Source organism: Macaca nemestrina, chromosome 7 (genome assembly GCF_043159975.1).
Source record: "Macaca nemestrina isolate mMacNem1 chromosome 7, mMacNem.hap1, whole genome shotgun sequence".
Lineage (NCBI taxonomy): Eukaryota > Metazoa > Chordata > Mammalia > Primates > Cercopithecidae > Macaca > Macaca nemestrina.
Window position 1 is genome coordinate 13,863,806 of NC_092131.1, and position 20,488 is coordinate 13,884,293.

Here is a 20,488-nt window from a genome sequence, read left to right on the forward strand (position 1 = left end):
AATGCGAAGGGGGCCCTTGGAGGCAGCAGAGGACTCTCAGCCATCAGGGAGGCTTCCTGGTAGAGGAGATGCTCGAGGTGTTTCTGGAAGGGCACCTTCAGGGCAGGGTAGGCTGATGAGTAGTTCCATCCACAAACACAGCCAAGGATGCCAAGTGGCTTGTGCAGCCTCACACGCCTGACCCACGCCCCTGGCATGACCCAAGCCTCTGGTGGAGCTTGGTGTGGTGGAGGATGGCTGCCAGCCTCCTTCTTGGCCCCACCCTCCCAGCTGTGCCTCCTCTAGCCCCAGTTTTCTGCTAAGACATCTGGAGAGTGACCACCTTCCACCCCAGCCCCTCAAACAACCGCATAGACCCACCCCATCCACTGCCAGTTCCTGGCAGACCCTGGCTGCCTGCAAACCTGGGTTGGTGGAGAGGGGAAGGTACTAGGAAGAAAAGGACCACTTTTCAAATGTGATTTTGATCCTCACTATAGCCCTGCCAGGGTCCGTGCCTCTTTTCCCATTTCACAGATGTAGAGACTAAGGCCCAACTTAGAAGAGCACCGGCTCTGAATGAAGCAGGCACTGCTCTGAGTGGATTTACCCAAGTAATTTACGTGGATTAACCTAAGTAACCCTGTCACAGCCACTTTACAGTTGTCACCTGGGGAAAGGTGGGGCTCCTCAAGATCCAATGTTTGGGATGCTGCAAAGAGGGCAGAAGAGGCACTCTTGAAGGCCCTGGGGGGCCAGGCCTCCCCTGCTCCGCACAGGCCTTGGACTAGCCCCTCCCTCTGCAGGCCCCTGGCCTGGCTGGGCAGGGCCCATTAGACTCCTGCTTTCCTTGGGAAAGGGCTATTTTTGATTCCAGTCGGCCTCCCAGAGTGTCCCTTGAGGCTGCTGGCCTCCCTCCAAGACTTAGGCCCAGAAGGCCGCCCAACCCCCAGGCAGAGGCCTCAGAAATCAAGCTGGGCAGCATCTTCATGACAAGGGGAAACTGAGGTCTAAAGAGGGGCAAGGCATCACCCGAATCATTGCCCTCTCCCAAGAAATAGGTGCTCTGACTATGTCCATTTTACAGATGGAGAAACTACTATTCCGGGGGCTCTCCCGGCTAACAACCAGCAAAGCTGGGGTGTGAACTGAGTCAAGCTGGCTCCACCCACTGCTTCATAAGCTCCCCCTCACGCTAGGGCTGAGCAGCACCACCTGTCCCCCAGCAGATGCTGCCATAGCATCCCTGACAGTTGTCACCAGCCTACGATTGCATCAGTTCAGGGACGGGGAGTTTCCTGTCCTGAAGCAGCCCGTGCATTGCACACTTACTAACAGCCAGACCCATTGCACACTTAGAGCCAGACCCACAGCTGAGCCTGTACACATGTGAGCCCTTTTGACTCTACCACCAACCCCATAATAACACTTGCTAATATCTCCACTTTATGCATGAGGCAACTAAAGATGGGTAACTTACCCAAGAACCCTTGAAGGCTGGGGACCTCCGTGGGAAAAGCAAGAGATATATGTGGGTCCACAGTGGGGTGGGAAATTTGCCTCCTCAAAGGCAGAGGCCCTCTCTCTCAAGTAAACTCCATAACAGCTGTGCTTCCAAGGGTTTGAGCACTGTTGTGGTCCTGTCATTCATTCACCTGTCCATCTAGCATTTATTAAATATCTATTGTGTTCCCAGCCTTGAGTTAGGTCCTGGGGTTACAAGTGTGACATAGTCCTGCTCCTCAGAAGTTTCTGGAGTTTCTAGGGAGACAGGCCCATAGCAGGTAGTCCAAGGAGTAGACCTTCTCAAGGTCCTGTCAAGGTTAAGCCCTTCTCCTCCTTCTGCATGTACCTTCCATGCAGCAGGCAAAGAGGCTGGTGTGGTGCCCAGGGCACAGATATAGGCCAGGGGGTGCTGGGCAGCTGGGAGGATAGCTGGCTGCAGCTGGATGAGGGCGGGTCTGCTCCAAACCCATGTGTGTACCAGTTGCTTGGGTCAGTGTTCCTAGAATTGCCAGAAGGAGCATTGGATTTGAGGTTGGAAGATCAGCCTTTGAATCCCAGCTTTCTAACTGTCTGTCCTCCTATAAACCCCTCACCTCCCCCTCTAAACTTTACCTGCCTCATCTGTAAAATGGGACAAATAATGTAGGAACATCAAGGTCCTTTTGGAAGGAGAGGGGCTGTAGAGGAATTAATTCAGTGAAAAAGCTTCCTACTTTCCAGGACTGTGTGAGGGTAATGACATGGATAATTGGCCAATGTAAAGTCTCTGAGTGGTGTCAACCCATGGGAGAGGCTTGGGAAGGGCCTGGTGAGTCTGGAATGAGCTGCGAGATTGGTGATTCTGGGTGACCATTACCTGGGTGCCTTCGCCTCCAGGAAGCCACGTGGTCAGGGCAGGGCCTTCTCTGATGTGGTCAGGGAAGGGCCACTGCAGCCGCGTGCTGTCTATGAGTCTCTGGCCCACACCAGGCTGCAGGGCCAGCAGCTGCCTGGAGATGATGAGGGGTCCTCATTAAAAAATCATGTTACCCCTTACAAGCCGCCTACACATCTTAGCTCACATATGCTTCTATAGCATAGCGAAGAAGCTTGTCTCGTTCGCATTTTTATTGATAAAGGAACTGAGGCCCAGAAAAGGGGAAGTGACTTGCCTCAGGTCATACAGCTAGTAAGTTGCAGAACTGAAAGTAGACGTAGGGATCCTGACCTCCAGATTCGAGATCCCTCCACTCTCCCCGGTCTTCTGTTCCCCCTTGGCCAATGCTAAGGTGTTTTCATCGACATGGCCATAGGGGATCCCCAGGGACAGAGAGTTTAAGGTTTAACAGCACAGAGCCAAACCAAACATCTCACTGAGTTGCCGACTCTTCAGAACCGAAAAATCTGCGGAAACCTTCCAGCGCCAAATCCTCCTTTTGCAATGAGAAAACTGAGGCCCAGAGTGGGACAGGGACTTAGCCGAGGTCACAAAGCACTTTGGCATTAGCATGGCAATTATAGCTCAGCCTATGACTCTTAGTGCAGTGCTCTTCCCCCTTGTGCCCTGGCTTTGAGCAGACACCTTTAGATGGTGGCACCAGGATGCCAGGCCAGGTCCTGGGTACCAGCACTTCCTGCTAGTTTAGCACCATGTGCACTGAGCCCCTCCCTTGCACCAGGCGGTGGGGTATGTCAAGCCAAACCAGCTCTAGAGAAGAGGAGTGTGTCATACCTCATTGGGCAAAGCCCATTCCCCACCCCTCTGAAGGCAGACCTAGGCCAACTCAGACCTGGCAGGGACCCCAGCCACACAGATGCAGTGAAGGGGTGGGAAGACAGACCTGGGTCAGCTGGAGATGGGGCTCCACCCAGCTGCACAGGTACCTCCTGCCAGTACCAGAGTGCCAGAGGACAGGCTCTACTGTACCCTGCCATTTAACAGATGGAAAAAATGAGGACTCAAGAGAGGAAGAGAGGTGCTCACGGCTGACTTGGGACAGAAACCCAAGTCCCTCAGTTCCCTGTCCTGGGATCCTTTGACAATAAGTAAAACTGCTGCTGCTATAAATAACAGTACTCCAAGTATCAGGCATAAAATGATTATGAGGTCATGACCCTTTCCCTCCCTTAGTGTGGACCACAGAGTGGCCACCTGACATATTAATCTCATTGAGCAGTGTGGTTCTCAACCCTGGCCACACACTAATATCACCAGAGAAGCCTCTAGCATTGCAGTGCCTGGGTCCCAGCCCTGAGGCTTTGAGTTCATTGATACAGGGCTGAACCAGGGCCTTGATATGTTTTCAAGACTCTCAGCCAGGCCTGAGAGCCATCTGTTAAGACGATTTTAACTGTCTATAAGAGAAAACCCAACTGACATTGGCTAAACCACAAGGATCTTCAGTACCTAACAAGGAGGCTAGGGTGGGCAGAACCAGCATTGGTTCAGCAGTTCTGCAACGTAATGAGGGATCCAGAAAAACTATTACTCATTATGCCAAACTCATTGTATCAACCTGTCATTCACTGTCCCCCTCATGGTCACGAGATGGCTGCTGCCACTCCAGGCATCAAGTCCTCCAAGCACAAAGCAGAGGTTGGGGCAAGGAGTCATTTTGTTCACTACTCTCTCTTTTATTAGAAAGGAAAGTCTTCTGTAGCAGCACCCCAGCAGACTTTCTGTTTTAACTCTTTGGATAAAACTAGGCTATATTCCCACCCCTGGACTAATCACTGGCTGAGGCGGTGAGATTGTCCCACCTGGCTTGAAGCAGTCATAACTCATCCATGGGACAGGGCACCCTGTTGCCTAGACAAAGTCAGGTTCTGCTATCAGGGAAGATGGGGGAAATGGCCGTTGGGGAGGACCATCTGCAGGATCTGCCACACCCTATGAAAATGGAGCTGTTTGGCCAGCCATACAGTGAACTTTGACCTCCTCACATAAGGTGCTGGCCTTGGAAAGAGGATGCAGGGTCAAGTCCACCCATGAACTACTGACCACAGCTCAGGAGAAGTTCCTCTTCCCAGAAGGATCTGGGTAGGCTTCCCAGAAGAGGGCACTTTCCCTGGGCCTTGAAGAAGGAGAAGGCTCCTCTGAGGACGTTGGGCTCAGGTGCCCAGGTGGGTTCTCTCTGGGGCCGAGGCTGAGGGGCAGCAAGCTCCAGTGGGAAGCTCTTCTCTTGGTGATGGCAGAGGAGCAAGAGCAAACCCCAGTGCACACACTTGTCATGTGTCTCCTTGACGCGTGTCCATCAGCACTCATAGGCCAGGGCAAATCATGCAGACTTGAGGTCCATATCAGTAGGGAAGGGTGGGGAAAGATCTGCCTTTAGGGAAAGGGAGTGAATATTTGCTGAACAAATCAAAGTAATGCACTGGTATTCAGGGTATTTTGTAGAGGGCCATGTGATTCAACGTTCAGCCAGGACCAAGAACCGTTGACCCACACAGTGTGAGTCAGCCAGCCAGAACAAAAATCAAGCTTAGTTGATTCCACTTCATTTTCTTAGAGCAGTTGGCACCCGACTGGAGTCCATTACTCTTTGAGGCATTTTTAAGAAAAGAGTCACTAGAATTAACATGGAACATTATTTTAATGACTGATTTTAACTAGATCGTGTGATTTCAAGTAATGGGTCTGTGTCTGATTCATCTCTGGTATTCTCAGGCTGGCCACAGTGAAAAGAAATGGAGAAATGCCAGGATCTATGCTCTTGGTAACTGGTATGCAATCCTGTGTAAGCTCCATGAGGGCAAAGATTTTTGTCTGTTGGAATCATCGTTGTATCCTCAGTGCTTAGAAGAGTGCCTGACACAGAGTGGGTGCTCGACGAGTGACCTTTTAGTTAATGTATGTATAAATACATGGATAAATAGGTTATCTGGAATGGAAAAATAAACAATGGATGAGTGGATGATTGGCTAGATGAATGTATGGTGGGTGGATGGGATGATGCATGAATAAATGGATGGCTGGGTGGATAGACAGGATAATGGAGGGATGGGAGGACAGTTGGATGGATGGTTGGATGGATAGAAAGATGAATGGATGGATGAATGATGAGTAGTGATGATGAGAGAATGACAGATAAATGGTCAGATGAGTAGAGAGATGGACGGATAGGAGGATAGATGGAGGGCAGTTGAATGGGTGGTTGGACAGTTGAATATATGGATAGAGGGGTGGATGGATGGGAAGGTAGATAATATATAGGTCGGTGGGTAGATGGATGTGTGGGAGGATGAATAAATGGATGGATGGTGAGATGGGCTGGTGGGTAAATGAAGAGATGAGTGGATGGATGGATATATAGATGGATAAGTGGTTGGGTGGGTCATGTGACCAAATGAATGAATTTTTTTTTTTTTTTTTTGAGATGGAGTCTCGCTCTGTCCCCAGGCTGGAGTGCAGTGGCCGGATCTCAGCTCACTGCAAGCTCCGCCTCCCGGGTTTACGCCATTCTCCTGCCTCAGCCTCCCGAGTAGCTGGGACTACAGGCGCCCGCCACCTCGCCCGGCTAGTTTTTTTGTATTTTTTAGTAGAGACGGGGTTTCACCGTGTTCGCCAGGATGGTCTTGATCTCCTGACCTCATGATCCGCCTGTCTCAGCCTCCCAAAGTGCTGGGATTACAGGCTTGAGCCATCCCGCCCGGCCCCAAAACTGTTCATGACCAGGATGGTTTTGGTTTCCTCACAGGGTTTTCTGATTTGCTGTTCCCTCCTCCCCACTGGGTGTCTGTTCTGGAGGCCAGGGTGAGAGGTGGAGGAGGATGGCCACGCAGATCAGCACTCGGGGCAGCCAGTGCACCATTGGGCAGGAGGAGTACAGCCTGTACAGCAGCCTGAGCGAGGAGGAACTGGTGCAGATGGCCATCGAGCAGAGCCTAGCGGACAAGACAAGGGGTCCAACCACTGCTGAGGCCACCGTGTCTGCATGTGCCAACCGCCAACCTGCCCATTTCTACCCATGGACCAGGTGAGCAAGGCGAGGCTGATGAGGGGAGTGGGGCCATCCAGGACATCCACAGACTGCAGATCCCAAATGCTGTTAATCCAAAACAAAGGTATCCTGGTCTCTAGGTTGCCTTTTGCACCTTTCTGATTTACATTTGTTATCTGAACTTACTGAGCTCTGGCTGTGCCAGGTACTGCAGTGGGTGCTATACACACTCTGCCTCCTTTCATCCGCTTAGGAACCCTCTCAGCGGGCTCTGGGTTATAGACCCGTTTAGAGGAGGAAACTGAAGCTCAGGGCTGAAAAACAGGCCCAAGATCACACAGCCAGTAGATAATGCTGCAGAGATCGGAGCTGCCTGGCTCCCTATCTTGCAGCGCAGCCTCCCTCGAAAAACATGTCTGGTGAGCAAGGGATGTCTGCCCACAGGGCCATCCTGTCTCCTCTTCCGGCTCCCCCTTCTCAGCACCACCTCATCCTCTCAGTCACAGGACTTTCTAAAGCAGTGCCATCCAAATATGACACCAGCCACAACTGCAATGCACGGATGCAATTTTAAAGGTTCCAATAGTCACAGTTAAAAAGTAAAGAGAAACAGGTGAAATTAATTTTCATTGGTATTTCACATCTGAAATATCACCATTTCCATCAATATATTTGTATTTCCATCAATATAAAATTATGAATGAGATTGTTATCATTTCTTTTTGTCCAACAAGTCTTTGAAATCCAGTGTGTATTTTACACTCACAGCGCATCTTGATTCAGACCCACCACATTTCAAGCCCTCCCCAGCCACATATGGCCAGTGACTACCTTATTAGACGGTGCAGATCTAGAAGACACCTTCTTTGTAGGAGGTGGGAGCTAGAGAGATGATGAAGCAGAGTGGTAACTGATCTTAAACTGCATTTGGAAAAGACCTATATAAGCCATAAAATTGCTTTTGCTCCCCACCACCCCCAGCCAAGGTCAAGTGTGTTTGGGCATGAATGGCAGGGCATGGGAATTGCTGTGACAATTGTGTTGATGGGCCACAAATCTCATTGTGTACAGCAGCCAGCTAGCTCCCTGCGTGACCTCAGGCAAGTCACTTAACCTCTCAAAACCTCAGCTTCCTTCTCAAATAACAACAACAATAAACAGACTTTTTCCGATGCACAGTCACAGTTGACAGGGGATGAAGGTGGGTGATGGTGCATCTCAGCCCTGTCCCCTAAGGGACTTTGCCCTTACCAAGGCTGGACCATCTCTGTCAGGCTGGCTGGGCGGAGGCCCAGAGCTGAGGAGCCCCTTTTAAAAGGGAAGGCGGGCAGCTGGAATGAGTACGAAGACTCCAGGTTACTAAGCTCCCCCGAGGGCGTTCCATTCTGAAACCCAATCTGAAAAACAGAAACCTGAAGCCAAGGACTGGGTTCATCTTGGCTCGTGCTCAAAGTGGCCCTGGTTCCTGTTCTGGCTGGTTCAGCCAAAGACAGACCACAAGTTCCTCTTTCTCAGGAGGGGGTCAGATAAAGATAGGGCATCCTCCCTCTGAAGACGGCCTGCTGCATGAAGCCAGCACGTCCCCCCAGGTGTCTGCAGCCTTCTCCCCAGCATAGGATCCCCCTCAGGAGTCCCAGGGATGCTTGGAAACATTAGAACAAAGTGCGCCCTCGGCCTCCAGACCCTGACTCTGCCTTCATCCGGTGGGTAAGGAAATGGAGGCCCACACTGGGCCATGAACATTTATTTAACTTCCTGCGGAAAAAGCTCTCCTGGAGAACTGAGACCATTTCTCCCAGGTCAAGCAGCCCTCATCTGAGGTCCAGCCCCACAAGCAATATAGCAGAAGAGGGTCAACCTGCATTTTCTTACTCTACGAGTGACCTGAAACCTCCTAGGTTCGGTTCTGCACCTTCGCTTCTGGAAGGAGGCTGGGCTTGGGTCCTGCTGGGAAGAAAAAGCCCTTAGATAGAATGTTTAATGCAATTCTCCTCCCCCCAAATGCACATTGAGCACCTCCCATGTGCCTGCCACACATTCATTCAGTTAATGTTTACAAAAGCCACCCAAAGTGGATGCTTTTGTGTTCATTTTACAGACGACAAAACACGCCCACAGCAGGGCCAGGGCCGGGCATGGAACCAAAATCTGTCCCGCTCTGAAGTTCAGACACTTCGCCAGGCTCTGCTGATGCTGTGAAGGCCTCTGTTTCCTTCCCCTACCCCATCTTGAGGTGAGGTTTTGACCTCATTACGTCCGTCTCCTACTCACAGAGGCCCAGGGTCCCCAAATTCACCCAGCACACACGCACGTGTGCTGTCACACCCAGACACGCATTACAGTGAGTGCAGGACCCGAGACAGTCCTTGTTCACTTTTATCTGTCCAAATAAATCCACAGCAAGTTTAGCAACAGGATGTCACCCTTGTCCCCAGGCAATCCACATGGCAGCTTCTTCTCATCTTTGGGTCTGAGATTAAGCATCACCTCAGCCAGTCCTGCCCTGACCACTGTCCCAGGCCAACTGGTTTTTCACCTCTTACTTGCTCTCATGGTTGTTCCCTTGTGGCCTTGACCTTGACTTACAATTCTTATTTATTTGTCTGCTTCTGCCATTAACCTATGCTTCCAGTGAAGTGCTGTGTCTGACCTGTGGCAGGCACCACATGGCTATCTGTGAACGAGTGAATGGGTGAGTAAAGGAATAGATGAAAAGGCAGCAGAGTGGAAAGAGAAGTAGGTCTAGAGATTCAAATTCTTCCCCTATCACTGGCTGTGCAACCTTAGGTGAGTTGCTAGCCCTATCTGAGCCCCAATGGCCTCATCTCTACAATAGCAACAGCGAAAATGTGCTGTGCTCCCCTTGCAGTATTCCTGCGAAAAGCAAACACGATGAGGCGGGTGTTGGAGCTTCCCACATCTTGCAGCTGGTATGGACCTCCCTGGCCCTGTCGGAGTGCTCCAGCACCAACCTCATGACGGCCTCTGCTTCACAGACAAGCTTCTCGGGTCTTCCTGGGACGCCCTCCTGAGAGTGTTCCCAACTAGACTGTGACCTCCTTGGGGACAGAGAGCTGAGCTGATATTGTTTATTTATTTGTTTATTTTTTAATCTCCAGAGCCCAGCTTAGAGCCTGGATCATTGTAGCTACCTAATAAACGGTTTTAAACAAATAAATACCTTTGAAACCAATAAAATGCTCTGGCAATGTAATTGGTCATTATTATATTGTGACCAAAATGGAGTCCACTGAGTCTTTGGGATCTTAGAAATGAAAGTCAGATCAGTACCCCGGAGAAAACAGAATTCTGTTGAAAACCATTTCCCAATTTGCTTCTGTCCCACCTCAATGTAAGGGACAGAATGTGATGAGAATCAAATGAGGATCATTTGCCAAGCTTTGGTCCCCTGAGGGAGCCCAAAGAGACAGACCTAGCTTCCTGTTCCACGGAGAAGTGCGGTCCTCGAACCCATGAGGTGCAGAGCCCCAGGTTTCCATGAATGGAGCAGTCAGAATGAGTCCAGGAAGCTGGGTCTTCATAATCTTTAAACTTCTGCATTTTATTTAAGATACATTTCTGAGAAGACAAATGAGGAAAACATGAAGCAGGAACTGGCTGAGGCTGATGTGTGCACAGCTTCAAACAATTCAAATCAAGCCACCCACACTTACTGTGCACTTATGATATGCCAAGTTGTGAATCAGGGCTGGGCCCTGCTCTTCCTAAGATCACAGTCTAATGAGGGTGAAGGCCCAGAACTACCTGATGACACAGCAGGGAGAGCACAGCTTGCTGAGTTACAAAGGGACACTACAAAAGGTCAATTCACTTAGTCAAGGAAGTAGGCTTTGCAGGATGAATAGGAGTTCGTCAAGCAGACTAGAGGAAGCAGGCCTCTTTGAGCCTCAGTTCCCTCATTTGCAAAGGAAGCCAATTACATCTCCTTCACCAAGTGACTGGGGAATTAAATGAGATGCTTGGCGCAATGTGCCTGTTATAACAAGTGCTCAATGAATCGCAGCTATGGATAGGAAGGCAGAGTCACAGCAGCTTGGAATTCATGTTCTCCTCCACATGTGATTCTTCTCTGGTCAGCCCAGAAAGGATGGACTGGCTGGTGGGTGAGGGAGAAATAGAAACCTCATGGATGGGAGGCCGATTCCAGAGACCGTGCAGGAACCAGGGTGGGGGTTAGTTACATGCTATGAGCTCTTCTCTCTACCTAAGAGGGCAGGGGACTGGCTCTCCAGGAGTATGAGATCTTGGTCCACAAACACACAATACCAAGATTGCCATATGGGGTTTTAATCCTTCAAAGACTTTTGTTTGTTTTGTTTTATTTACTTAAATGTATCAAGTGCCTGTGTGCTACTACTCTTGACATCTGGGCTTGATGTGGGTTGCCGTGAGGCTCTGGTGAGAGAACAGAGGGCCTGGCACAGTGGCAGGCATGGGGTGGACTCTCATGGCACAGTGGCGGGCGTGGGGTGGACTCATGGCACAGTGGCGGGCGTGGGGTGGAATCTCGATTTTGTTAGCTTCCTCCTCTATTAAGGTGCTTACTTGCCCCTGCATTCAGCCAGGCCCAGCCCAATCGCTGCCTCCCTGGGGCTGACCTGGGCTTCTTACTAACTCAGACAGAGCAGCCATCCATTGACTCACCGAGCAACTAGGAGCACTGTCCTCCCAGTCCATTCTCTGCTCTCACTGAGCCTGACTGTGCCTGAATTTATGATAAGCTGGACTCCAGGGTCAGGTGATGGTGACACACTCTCCCCAGAACCTGCCCAGTGACACGCAAAGGACAGAGGCCCTACCTGGGGCTCTTCCAGGGCATGACCTGTACCCACATCCTGCCGAGGCCAGGCTCCTCTCGCCTCTGATGACTCAGCCCAGGAGTTTTGCTCTGTTGGTAATTCCCCTGCTTGGGGCCCGAGGCGAAATGGGGCCTCCAGCCTTGATTGGCAAGCGCACGAAACCCAGCCAGGGGCCCTGGCTCCCCAGCCAGCCCTGAGACTCACGGCTCAGTAACTCTGAGCAGTCGCCTTGCCCAGTCACCAGCTCCAAAGCCAGTGGACGCACCCCAATCTCAGTGCTCCCAGAATAAGCCCTTCTGCCTTGATCTCACCCTGTCCTCCGTGACTCTATGGCTGTGTGTGGCCTTGTCTCCCTCCCTGCTGGCTTCCAAACATCCTCAGGATCCACAGAAAGATACATCTTAATGAGCTGCATCGCTACACAGAGCTGGGCTCTGGGACCGAGCCAGAGCTGGGAAATCTTTGTTGAAGGCAACTCAGTTTGTCTGTTTCCTCATCTGCAAAATGGGAACAGCACACCCACTGCTTCCATCAATGGTGGCAGGAGGATGGAAATGAGGAGAGGCTCAGCATGCCTTCGTGAACATTTGCCCTGCACAGTTGTCAGAAATTGTCATCATCACCGTCTCCCTCCACGTCCATCAGCCTCAATATCCCGGCCATCACTGCTGCTGCTATTATTATGCAGAGACAGGTCCTCGTTTAGGACAGTGCAGTGGGCTTTTTCCCAGTGCTTTATTATCCTGCTAAAAACATTCTAACAATGGCAGGTAATCAGAGGCCACGGATGCACTAAGCATGAGGGTGGCTGCGACCCAAGGATCCTGGGAGGTGGAAGCCCAGGGCCTCATCAAGACAACAGGGCTGGAGACAACCGAGGTGAGCCTGGCCCCAGGCTGCCTCCACCTGCCCGGCTCTCTCTCCTTCTCAGGACCAGGCACTAATGCAGAGGACGCTGAACCCAGCAGCTGTTAGGGCTAAGGAGGGGCCTTGGCTCTGGGATCTGTTGGACACTGAATCTCTCCACAGCTACAGAAGCAGCGAGGACATCCCCAGTCTGGTCCTGGTCCCACTTCTCCATTTTGCAAATAAGGAAACTGAGGCACAGAGCGGGGATGGGGCTTGTTCAAAGTCACAGGGCCAGTCGGTGTGGAGGTCGGAGAGCTAGAGAAAGGATGAAAAGGCAGGAAGAGGCCAGGCCTTCAGAGGACAGGGTGTCATCAGGAGCTGGGCAGACAGTGGCGGTCTGAACCTCTGCTCCACTCGCTGCCCCACTGCAGGTGACCCTGTGCAGTTACGTCCCCTCTCACAGCCTCCATGTCTTCATCTGTAAAAGGCACCCCCATCTACGGTCGATGGATGCGGATAAATGAGGGCATGTGCCCCAATGTGGGTCAGTAGAAGACCAGGAGCAGGGGATGGGAGAAGGAAGGCGGGAGGGAGTGACGGCGGCGAGGATGAGGAAGGCAGCCAGGCCTGCAGCCAGCCCTGAGAGGTTGAAGCAGAGGAGTGAGCAGGTTCCCCTCCTCCCACTACCCTTGCTCCTCTCTACCAGACCCTGGCCTTGCGGGGGTACCCACAGAATCTGTAGGCTGTGGCCCGACCAGAAAGAGTGTGGGTGCTTCTCAGGGTCATAATTACCCCATGCCCCACAGGCTGTGAGTCACTAGTAGCAGAGTCCCCCCCAGTCCCCCCTAGAAGAGTGTAGTGAAAGGCCAGGGCCACTAGGGTGTCGAGAGCGCCAGGCCTGACCTACTGGGTGTGGGGTCAGTAGGGGCCACATACCCTGTTTTCACGACAACCTCAGGCCAACTCAGATTTGTGGAGTGGCCATCCCACCTCCTTCCAGCTCTTCCACTCTCACAAGAGCCTGGTGGGGTGGGAAAACTGAGGCCATAGAGGCAAAAGCATGATAAAATGAATAGTTAGCACGTGTGGAACACCCTCTGTGCTTTACACTCCACTAAACTCCTCACACAATTCGCTTACTCAGGCCTCACCGGCCATCGAGCACAGGCTCTTTTCATGCCACCTTGCAGATGGGGGGACTAAGGCACAGAGAAGGTCAACCCGTCCCATGTCACACGGCCAAGGAGTGCCAGAGCCTGGATATGAACCTGTGTCTGACTGCAGCCCTGGTTCTGACACCCTTCCTCGTGCATCCTATAGTAACACTGTAGAAGTTACTATAGCATCTGCTCCCACCCCTAGGACAAGATCCCCTAATGAGGGGCCGGCAGGTGGGCGTGGGGGCCACAGGCACAGCTTGGTTTCTCAGCTTTGCTCCCCTATCCTCTGCTTCCCCATGAATCTCTCATCCAGCCCTGCAGGGATCTGCCTGGCCAGCGGTGAGCCTGAGCCCCTTTCATCCAGGGACCTGCCGACCTGCCGTCCGTGGCTCACATCCTCCTGGGTGAAGAATGTCACCTTGCTTCCTATCTGCCTCTCTCGTGGTTGGCTGGGGAGGGGGACGAGGGGGTGGGGTGAGGTTAACCTCATTGTTGTCTTATATGGTCATTTAAATCTCCCAGGGCTTCCTCCAAGGGCCAAAAATAATCCGGAGACACAGCAGCTGTGTCCAGCACACAGAGAGGACCCAGCCATCTGCTTTGGTTCAGAGCCCTGTGTCTGTCTGTCAGTCAGTCCCTCCCCGGCTCTCCCTCCATCCTCGTTCCTGCCTGAAGCCATGACTCGCTTCTCCTATGCAGAGTACTTTTCCCTCTTTCACTCCTGCTCTGCACCCTCCAGGTCCACTGCACCTCCTGAGAGCTCACCGGCCCGGGCCCCGATGGGCTTGTTCCAAGGGGTCATGCAGAAATACAGCAGCAGCTTGTTCCAGACCTCCCAGCTGGCGTAAGTGACTCCTGTCTGGCCCCAGGACCATCCAAGTTCACTCCCCTAATTGGGATGGTAGGGAGGGTGGGAAGCAGGCCCCCAGCCCCCAGGAGGGCAGAGGGCACTATGGAGGCACCTGCCGTGCAAGCCCCTTCTAGGGGCGTCCCCTTGGGGCCCCGCTGCTCCTGCTGAGCTGGGCTTGGTGGCCACAGACTTTGGTCCTCAAGGAACTGCCAGCCAGGCATGCTGGTGATCCTCCCTCAGATGCCCCCAGCACGGGACCTGAGTGCTGGAGGAGCCCCACGGGGCTCTGAAACTGGGGACCCAGCACGAGGGAAATTGGGGAGATGGCCTTAGCACTCCTGAGGCCCAGAAGAGCTTGGAGTTGAACTTGATGAGTTGGCTGCACCCTTGTTTGTCCCAGTCTCACTTTCCTCCATGCCATCACTCTGGGTCCATCCAAAATGCCCACACCCACAGCCTTTGTTTTGTTTTGTTGTCCTTGTTTGTGAAGTGCCAGGTGCTAAAATCCAGAACTAATCTAAGCTGCAGGGGTTCTGTTTGCCTGGCACCAGGGGCAGGGCTAATGGGTTCCTTAGAAAATAATTCTGCCTCCCTCCCCTCTCTGTACCGCTGGAATAGTGACCCCGGAAGCAGCCAAAAGCAAAAGAGGGGCCCCATCACTGGAACCGCATTTCCTCACTCAGTTACGTTGTAGAGAAGGGAGGAGGCAATTGGTCAGTATTTTCTTTCTCCTTCCCAGCCTTTTTCAAATCCTGCCGCCCTCCACTTCCTTGGTGTGGTGGGTGTGTGGAGTGGTTGACAATCTGGAAAAGGGAAACCCAGTGCTGGTCTCAGCTACTGCTACCTCCCACGTGACTGCCTGAGAGTTGCTGGCTCCTCTGAGTCTCCCTTCTCTGTAGGACACGGCAACGTGACCTCTAGGGTCCCATCCAGCTTATTACTTTCTGATGGCCTGACCCCCCCAGCACCCTCCCCCACCCACAGGGCAGAGACTATGTCTGAGGTCACAGAGAAGCTGTGAATGTGTGGGCTAAGAGCTCCAGGGTCCTTGCATCACAGCTGGAGAGACCTAAGCTGGGCGGCAGGTCCTGAAAGTGTTCTCACGACACTGCACCGCGTCCTGCTCACCAAGGCCACGAGAAAAGCCAGCCCTCCTCCCTTCCACTTCAGCTGGGGTCCCATTGAAGACCCTCCAGGAAAAGGGGGGCACATACCCCCACTGGGCTTTTCCTGATGCTGGCAGGGGCTGCTCTGGCTGCTCCTAAGTGGAACTCGTGAAGGTGGCAGTGACGGTGTTGATGGGGACTTCAGGACTTATCTGGTCAGTTTCCCATCGTCCTTGCTGGGTCTGTTGCTTCACCGGCATCTGTGCTCTGATGCTATTAATAACCAGAGAGCCTGAGAGCAGGAAGAAGTGCTGCTCACGCTGGAGGAAGTGGCTGGGAGGGTGCAGGGGCTGGTGGCAGAGACCCCCAGAGCCCATCCTAGCCCAACATGGCGTGGGGGTCCTGGGAATGAGGCTTGCCTCCAGCCTCACCTTCTCCATCTGGGAAATGGGACTATTGATGCAGAACCCTCCCCAAAAGTGGATCAGAGAGCCACAGCCATCGTGGTTCTCATGGACTCTCCAAGGACGGGACAGGGAGCTCAGCGAATGAATGAAGGAAGGAAGGAAGCAATGAATGAACAAAGGGACTTTAACAAGCCAAGCAAGGAATGGCTTCACTTTAGCCCTGAAGTCTTTTTGACATTCAAAAGTTTTAAATTGTGAAAGCTTCAAATTTATTAATCCTTCCAGTAATTTTTTTTTCTGCAGCTGGATGTACTGGGAGTGGGAATAAGTGACGGGGCAAGGAGAGGAGTTGGAAGACCCCAGAGAGAGGCTCAGGGTTAAGAGGGGCCCTCGAGGTGGGCATGCCTGGTAAACGTTAGAGCGCTATACTCAGGGAAAGCATTTAATTCTCACAAGTGCCTGGCATGTGGGTGGTTAGCCACCCCTTAGGAGGCTGGCACTGTGTGCCTGAATCCTCTTGGTAAAAATGGTCTTGGTATAACATTCACTGCAGCCATAGAAAGCCACAGGGATTAAGGGGTCCCCCAATCCTCTTGCAGCCACTGGGCTGCAGGGGGCTGAGTGCTCATCCTAGAACCAGCGGGGATGAGGACCGAGTGACCCCACTGCCAGCACTCCCTGGGAGAAAGGACCCCTGGTCTGGCCTTGGCCTGACCTTGAGGACTGACCCACTCCTTGCTCTCACAGGCCTGTGGATCCCTTGATAAAGGCCATCAAGAATGGCGATGAAGAGGCCTTGAAGACCATGATCAAGGAAGGGAAGAATCTCGCAGAGCCCAACAAGGAGGGCTGGCTACCGCTGCACGAGGCCGCGTACTATGGCCAGCTAGGCTGCCTGAAGGTCCTGCAGCGAGGTGAGGGTTGGGCTCTGGATGTGGCAAGAGGTGGGAAAGGGACTGGGGGAAGGGCTGCTGCTCCTGGGGCTTCATGTTCTTTGCCCACAACCACCTTGGTGAGAAGGACAGGCAAGGCTGTCACCTTCGTTTGTCAGTTAGTCACAGAGTTAGGAGAGGGGAGATGAGTTGTCTCCACCCCCGACAGACACCCCCTGCTGCCACCTCTCCAGGCCTCTGAGGACAGGAGAGCCTCATTCCTAGAAAAGGAATGAGGGAGGGCTGACTTTTAGGAGAGCTGCTGCCAACTTGTTCCAGAATGTCCCAGGGGCTGATTTGGTATGAAAAATACTGCAGCTGTGCCTGTACCCGGCCAAGGCTATCCCCCACCTGCTGTGGGGCCCTGGGCCAGCCATGCCTCCTCTCTGAGCCCTGTCTTTGTGCTGAGCCAGGCTTAGAAGGACAACTCCTGCAGGCAGGTGTCACCTCTGCCCTGAAGCAGCACAGACCCCAAACGGTCCCCCACACTCCAAGAAACCACAGCATGTAACAGCGGGTTTCCAGCAATGGCTGGTGTGAGTTCGAGGGAAGGACAGGAGTATTAGAAGAGGGAGGGGCTCAATTAGGGAAGGCTTCTCAGAGGACGTGGCATCTGAGCATGGACTTGTACAACCAGGAAGCTAAAATGGCCCTGTGAAAGGGCCAGATGAATACAGTCTGTAGTTGGTAAATTTCAGAGGATGTCATAGATTGTTCCTGAAATTGGGAGGCAATCTGGAAAGCCTCTGTGTTGCGGGATCGAGTATCTTCTTCCTACATGAATTTCCCGGTCGGCCCTCCCTAGCGTACCCAGGGACCATCGACCAGCGCACCCTGCAGGAGGAAACAGCCGTTTACTTGGCAACGTGCAGGGGCCACCTGGACTGTCTCCTGTCACTTCTCCAGGCAGGAGCAGAGCCGGACATCTCTAACAAATCCCGAGAGACACCGCTCTACAAAGGTGAGGTCCCCACCCCGGAGTGGGCTTTCCTGAGGAAGAATCCAGAAGGTGGGTGGGCAACAGGGAATGTTGCTCCCATAAGTGCATAACCCCCAATGTGGCCCTGCTCAAATTCACAATTTATGTAACTGAATCATTCATTCCTGCATGCATTTTTTTTTTTTTTTGAGACGGAGCCTCGCTCTGTCACCCAGGCTGGAGTGCAGTGGCCGGATCTCAGCTCACTGCAAGCTCCTCCTCTTGGATTCACGCCATTCTCCCGCCTCAGCCTCCCAAGTAACTGGGACTATAGGCGCCCGCCACCTCGCCCGGCTAGTTTTTTTTTTGTATTTTTTAGTAGAGACGGGGTTTCACCGTGTTAGCCAGGATGGTCTCGATCTCCTGACCTCATGATCCGCCCGTCTCGGCCTCCCAAAGTGCTGGGATTACAGGCTTGAGCCACCGCGCCCGGCCTCCTGCATGCATTTTACCAACATTTTCCAACTGCCTCCCATGGGCCAGGATGCTGAGGGACACTGAGGGCTCGGAGCTGAAAAACTATAGTCCAACCTGTGCACCCTCCCAGCCCTGTAGGCACCCACACACAGACAGCAGTGAAGAGCTTGGCAGGGGATATTGTGGGAGCATGGGGGAGGGGCACCCAGAGGAGGGGTGCCTGAGCTGAACCGCAGAGGAGGAATTACCCACTGGCCAAGCAGGGGGAACCACACAGGCAAAGGCATGAAGGAGTGCGAGAGCATGTACCTCTGGGACATTTGTTTAAGAAAAGCAAGGCCTCCTGGCTTACTCAGTACATCATCCATGGACATTTGTTGGCTGCCCTAGCAGTACCAGAGTCAAAATCTAAATAATCACAATAGCATTGATCGAGTGTTTAGTATATGCCAGGCACTGTTCTTTTACGGAACCCTCATGTCTATCTACACATGAGGTAGGCACTGCCAGTGTCCCCTTTCACAGATGAGGACCTAAGGCACCGAGACATGAAATGGGTTGCCCAGGATCACACAGCTAGCAAGGGGTACCCCAGTGGTTCAAACTCAGGGAGGTGGATGTCACACTGCACTCAACCACTTCATTCTAAACATCCTGTCCATGCCTACATGCTGAAGCAATCAGCTGGGGTCTTGCAAAAATGACCAGGCCTTTGTACTTGGAAAAATTACAGATATCCTTGATTTCCCATGTGTCTGCTATCCAGTACTTGGAACAGCTTGGGCAGCAGGAACTGTGTAGTAGGTCTTTGGATCCACTGCAGACCCACTGTGGAAGTGTCTTCCCTGGAATCCGTGTCTGCCAGGGCGCCATGGTTATCACCTGGAACCTCAGCTGTCCAGAGGGAGTGCCCAGGAAGCTGGACAGCCCACAGCCAGAGCTTGGCCCTGGTCTAGCAAGCACACCTACTATGTGTCAAGCACCATGCTCATGCCTTACACACAGTCTCACTCCCATAGCATCCGCTCGAGAAGGTTTTATTCTCTCCATTTTACAGGTGAGAAAATCAAGGCTTAGAGAGGTAGAAGGCTTGGGCTATGGTCCTGTTTGAAACAGTACACAGGCAGCCCACCTCCTGCTGTTGCCAGTCTCCCTGACCCATTCCTCACTCCTCCTCCCACTGACACACAGAGAAGCTTCCAGGGCTGGTTAATTTGGACAAGTGCCCAGGTGACTCCAATACCACCTGCAGCTCCTGGTGAGAACTCTAGGGCCAGAGCCAAGGGCACGTTTGGGGTCTAGAGAGAGATGAGGCTTATAAAGGAGGTTAGAGTGGGTCAGGAAAGACTTGCAGAGCTGTACTCACAACCTGCATTTTACCCTGAACTAAATTAGTAGCCTTTGCTGGAGCAGGGGGAGTTTCAGTCGGATGATGACACTGTCCACTCCTCATCTAGAAAGAATCTCCCAGCGTTGGTAATGTGGAAGACTGAAGCAGGTACCATTGGAAGGGGAAATCATAGGGACATCCTGGGACATCCCAGGGGACAGAGACCTTCAGCCTGACTACCTGGGTTTGAATTCCAGTTCTGCCACTTAGTATCTGTGTGACTTTGGGCAAATCACTTACCCTCTCTGTGCCTCACCTTCCTTATCTGTGAAAGGGGATAACATCACTACATCCTTTAAGGGAATTTGGGAGGATTATATTAGTTAATCCTGTAAAATGTGCTTAGAACAGAGAGCCTGGGATAGAACCAGTACTAAATATATGAATCAACAAGTATTCTTGCTAATATTAGTATCAGTATTACTTTTAGTCGTCTATCAGGTTCAATGCACAGATTGGAACTTAATACACATGCAGTGGAAAGCTGAATGAGTGGATGAGTGAATGGACAGGTGAATGAAAGCAGTCTCTGCTGGCCAGTTCCTGCCAGGCCCTGCTGACCATCCCTGCTTCCCCCTGAGCACAGCCTGTGAGCGCAAGAACGCGGAGGCAGTGAAGATTCTGGTGCAGCACAACGCAGACACCAACCACCGCTGCAACCGCGGCTGGACCGCTCTGCATGAGTCTGTGTCTCGCAATGACCTGGAGGTCATGGAGATCCTGGTGAACGGAGGAGCCAAGGTGGAATCCAAGAATGCCTACGGCATCACCCCCTTGTTCGTGGCTGCCCAGAGTGGGCAGCTGGAGGCCCTAAGGTTCTTAGCCAAGTACGGTGAGTGGCCAAGTGTCCCTAGGTCATAGAGTCCCCAAAGGGCACACGGGAAGGATGTCAGAGGTCAGCTCTAAGGGAAGGCGAGTTAGGGGTCATCTTGTGGGCACACTGACGGAGTGAGTTTCCTTCTAGAGTACTGTGTTGAGAAAGATCCTGAGGCTGTGTCCAGGCTCAGTGGGAAGAGCGTCGGGATCCACTAGTGACATCTGCCATTAGCACAAATATGGGGGTGTGGCCCATGAACCACCTATTTGCCATTTATAATCTAGTCCAACATTTTCATTTTACAAACAAGGAGTCTGAGGCACAGAGAGAGGAAGTGACTCATCTACAGTCCTA

The 20,488-nt window shown here is 52.5% G+C and overlaps 1 protein-coding gene across 1 annotated transcript in view; it reads left to right on the forward strand.

The window, feature by feature from the left end:
• LOC105467513 (ankyrin repeat and SOCS box containing 2) overlaps positions 1–20,488 on the forward strand; it is a 43,226-nt gene that overhangs the window by 6,269 nt on the left and 16,469 nt on the right. The window contains exons 2-6 of the mRNA XM_011717145.2: positions 6,165–6,443; positions 13,976–14,080; positions 16,347–16,513; positions 17,337–17,492; positions 19,904–20,149. Coding sequence (XP_011715447.1) covers positions 6,238–6,443; positions 13,976–14,080; positions 16,347–16,513; positions 17,337–17,492; positions 19,904–20,149 — 880 coding nt within the window. The 5' untranslated portion in view covers positions 6,165–6,237. The remainder of the gene's footprint in view (positions 1–6,164; positions 6,444–13,975; positions 14,081–16,346; positions 16,514–17,336; positions 17,493–19,903; positions 20,150–20,488) is intronic.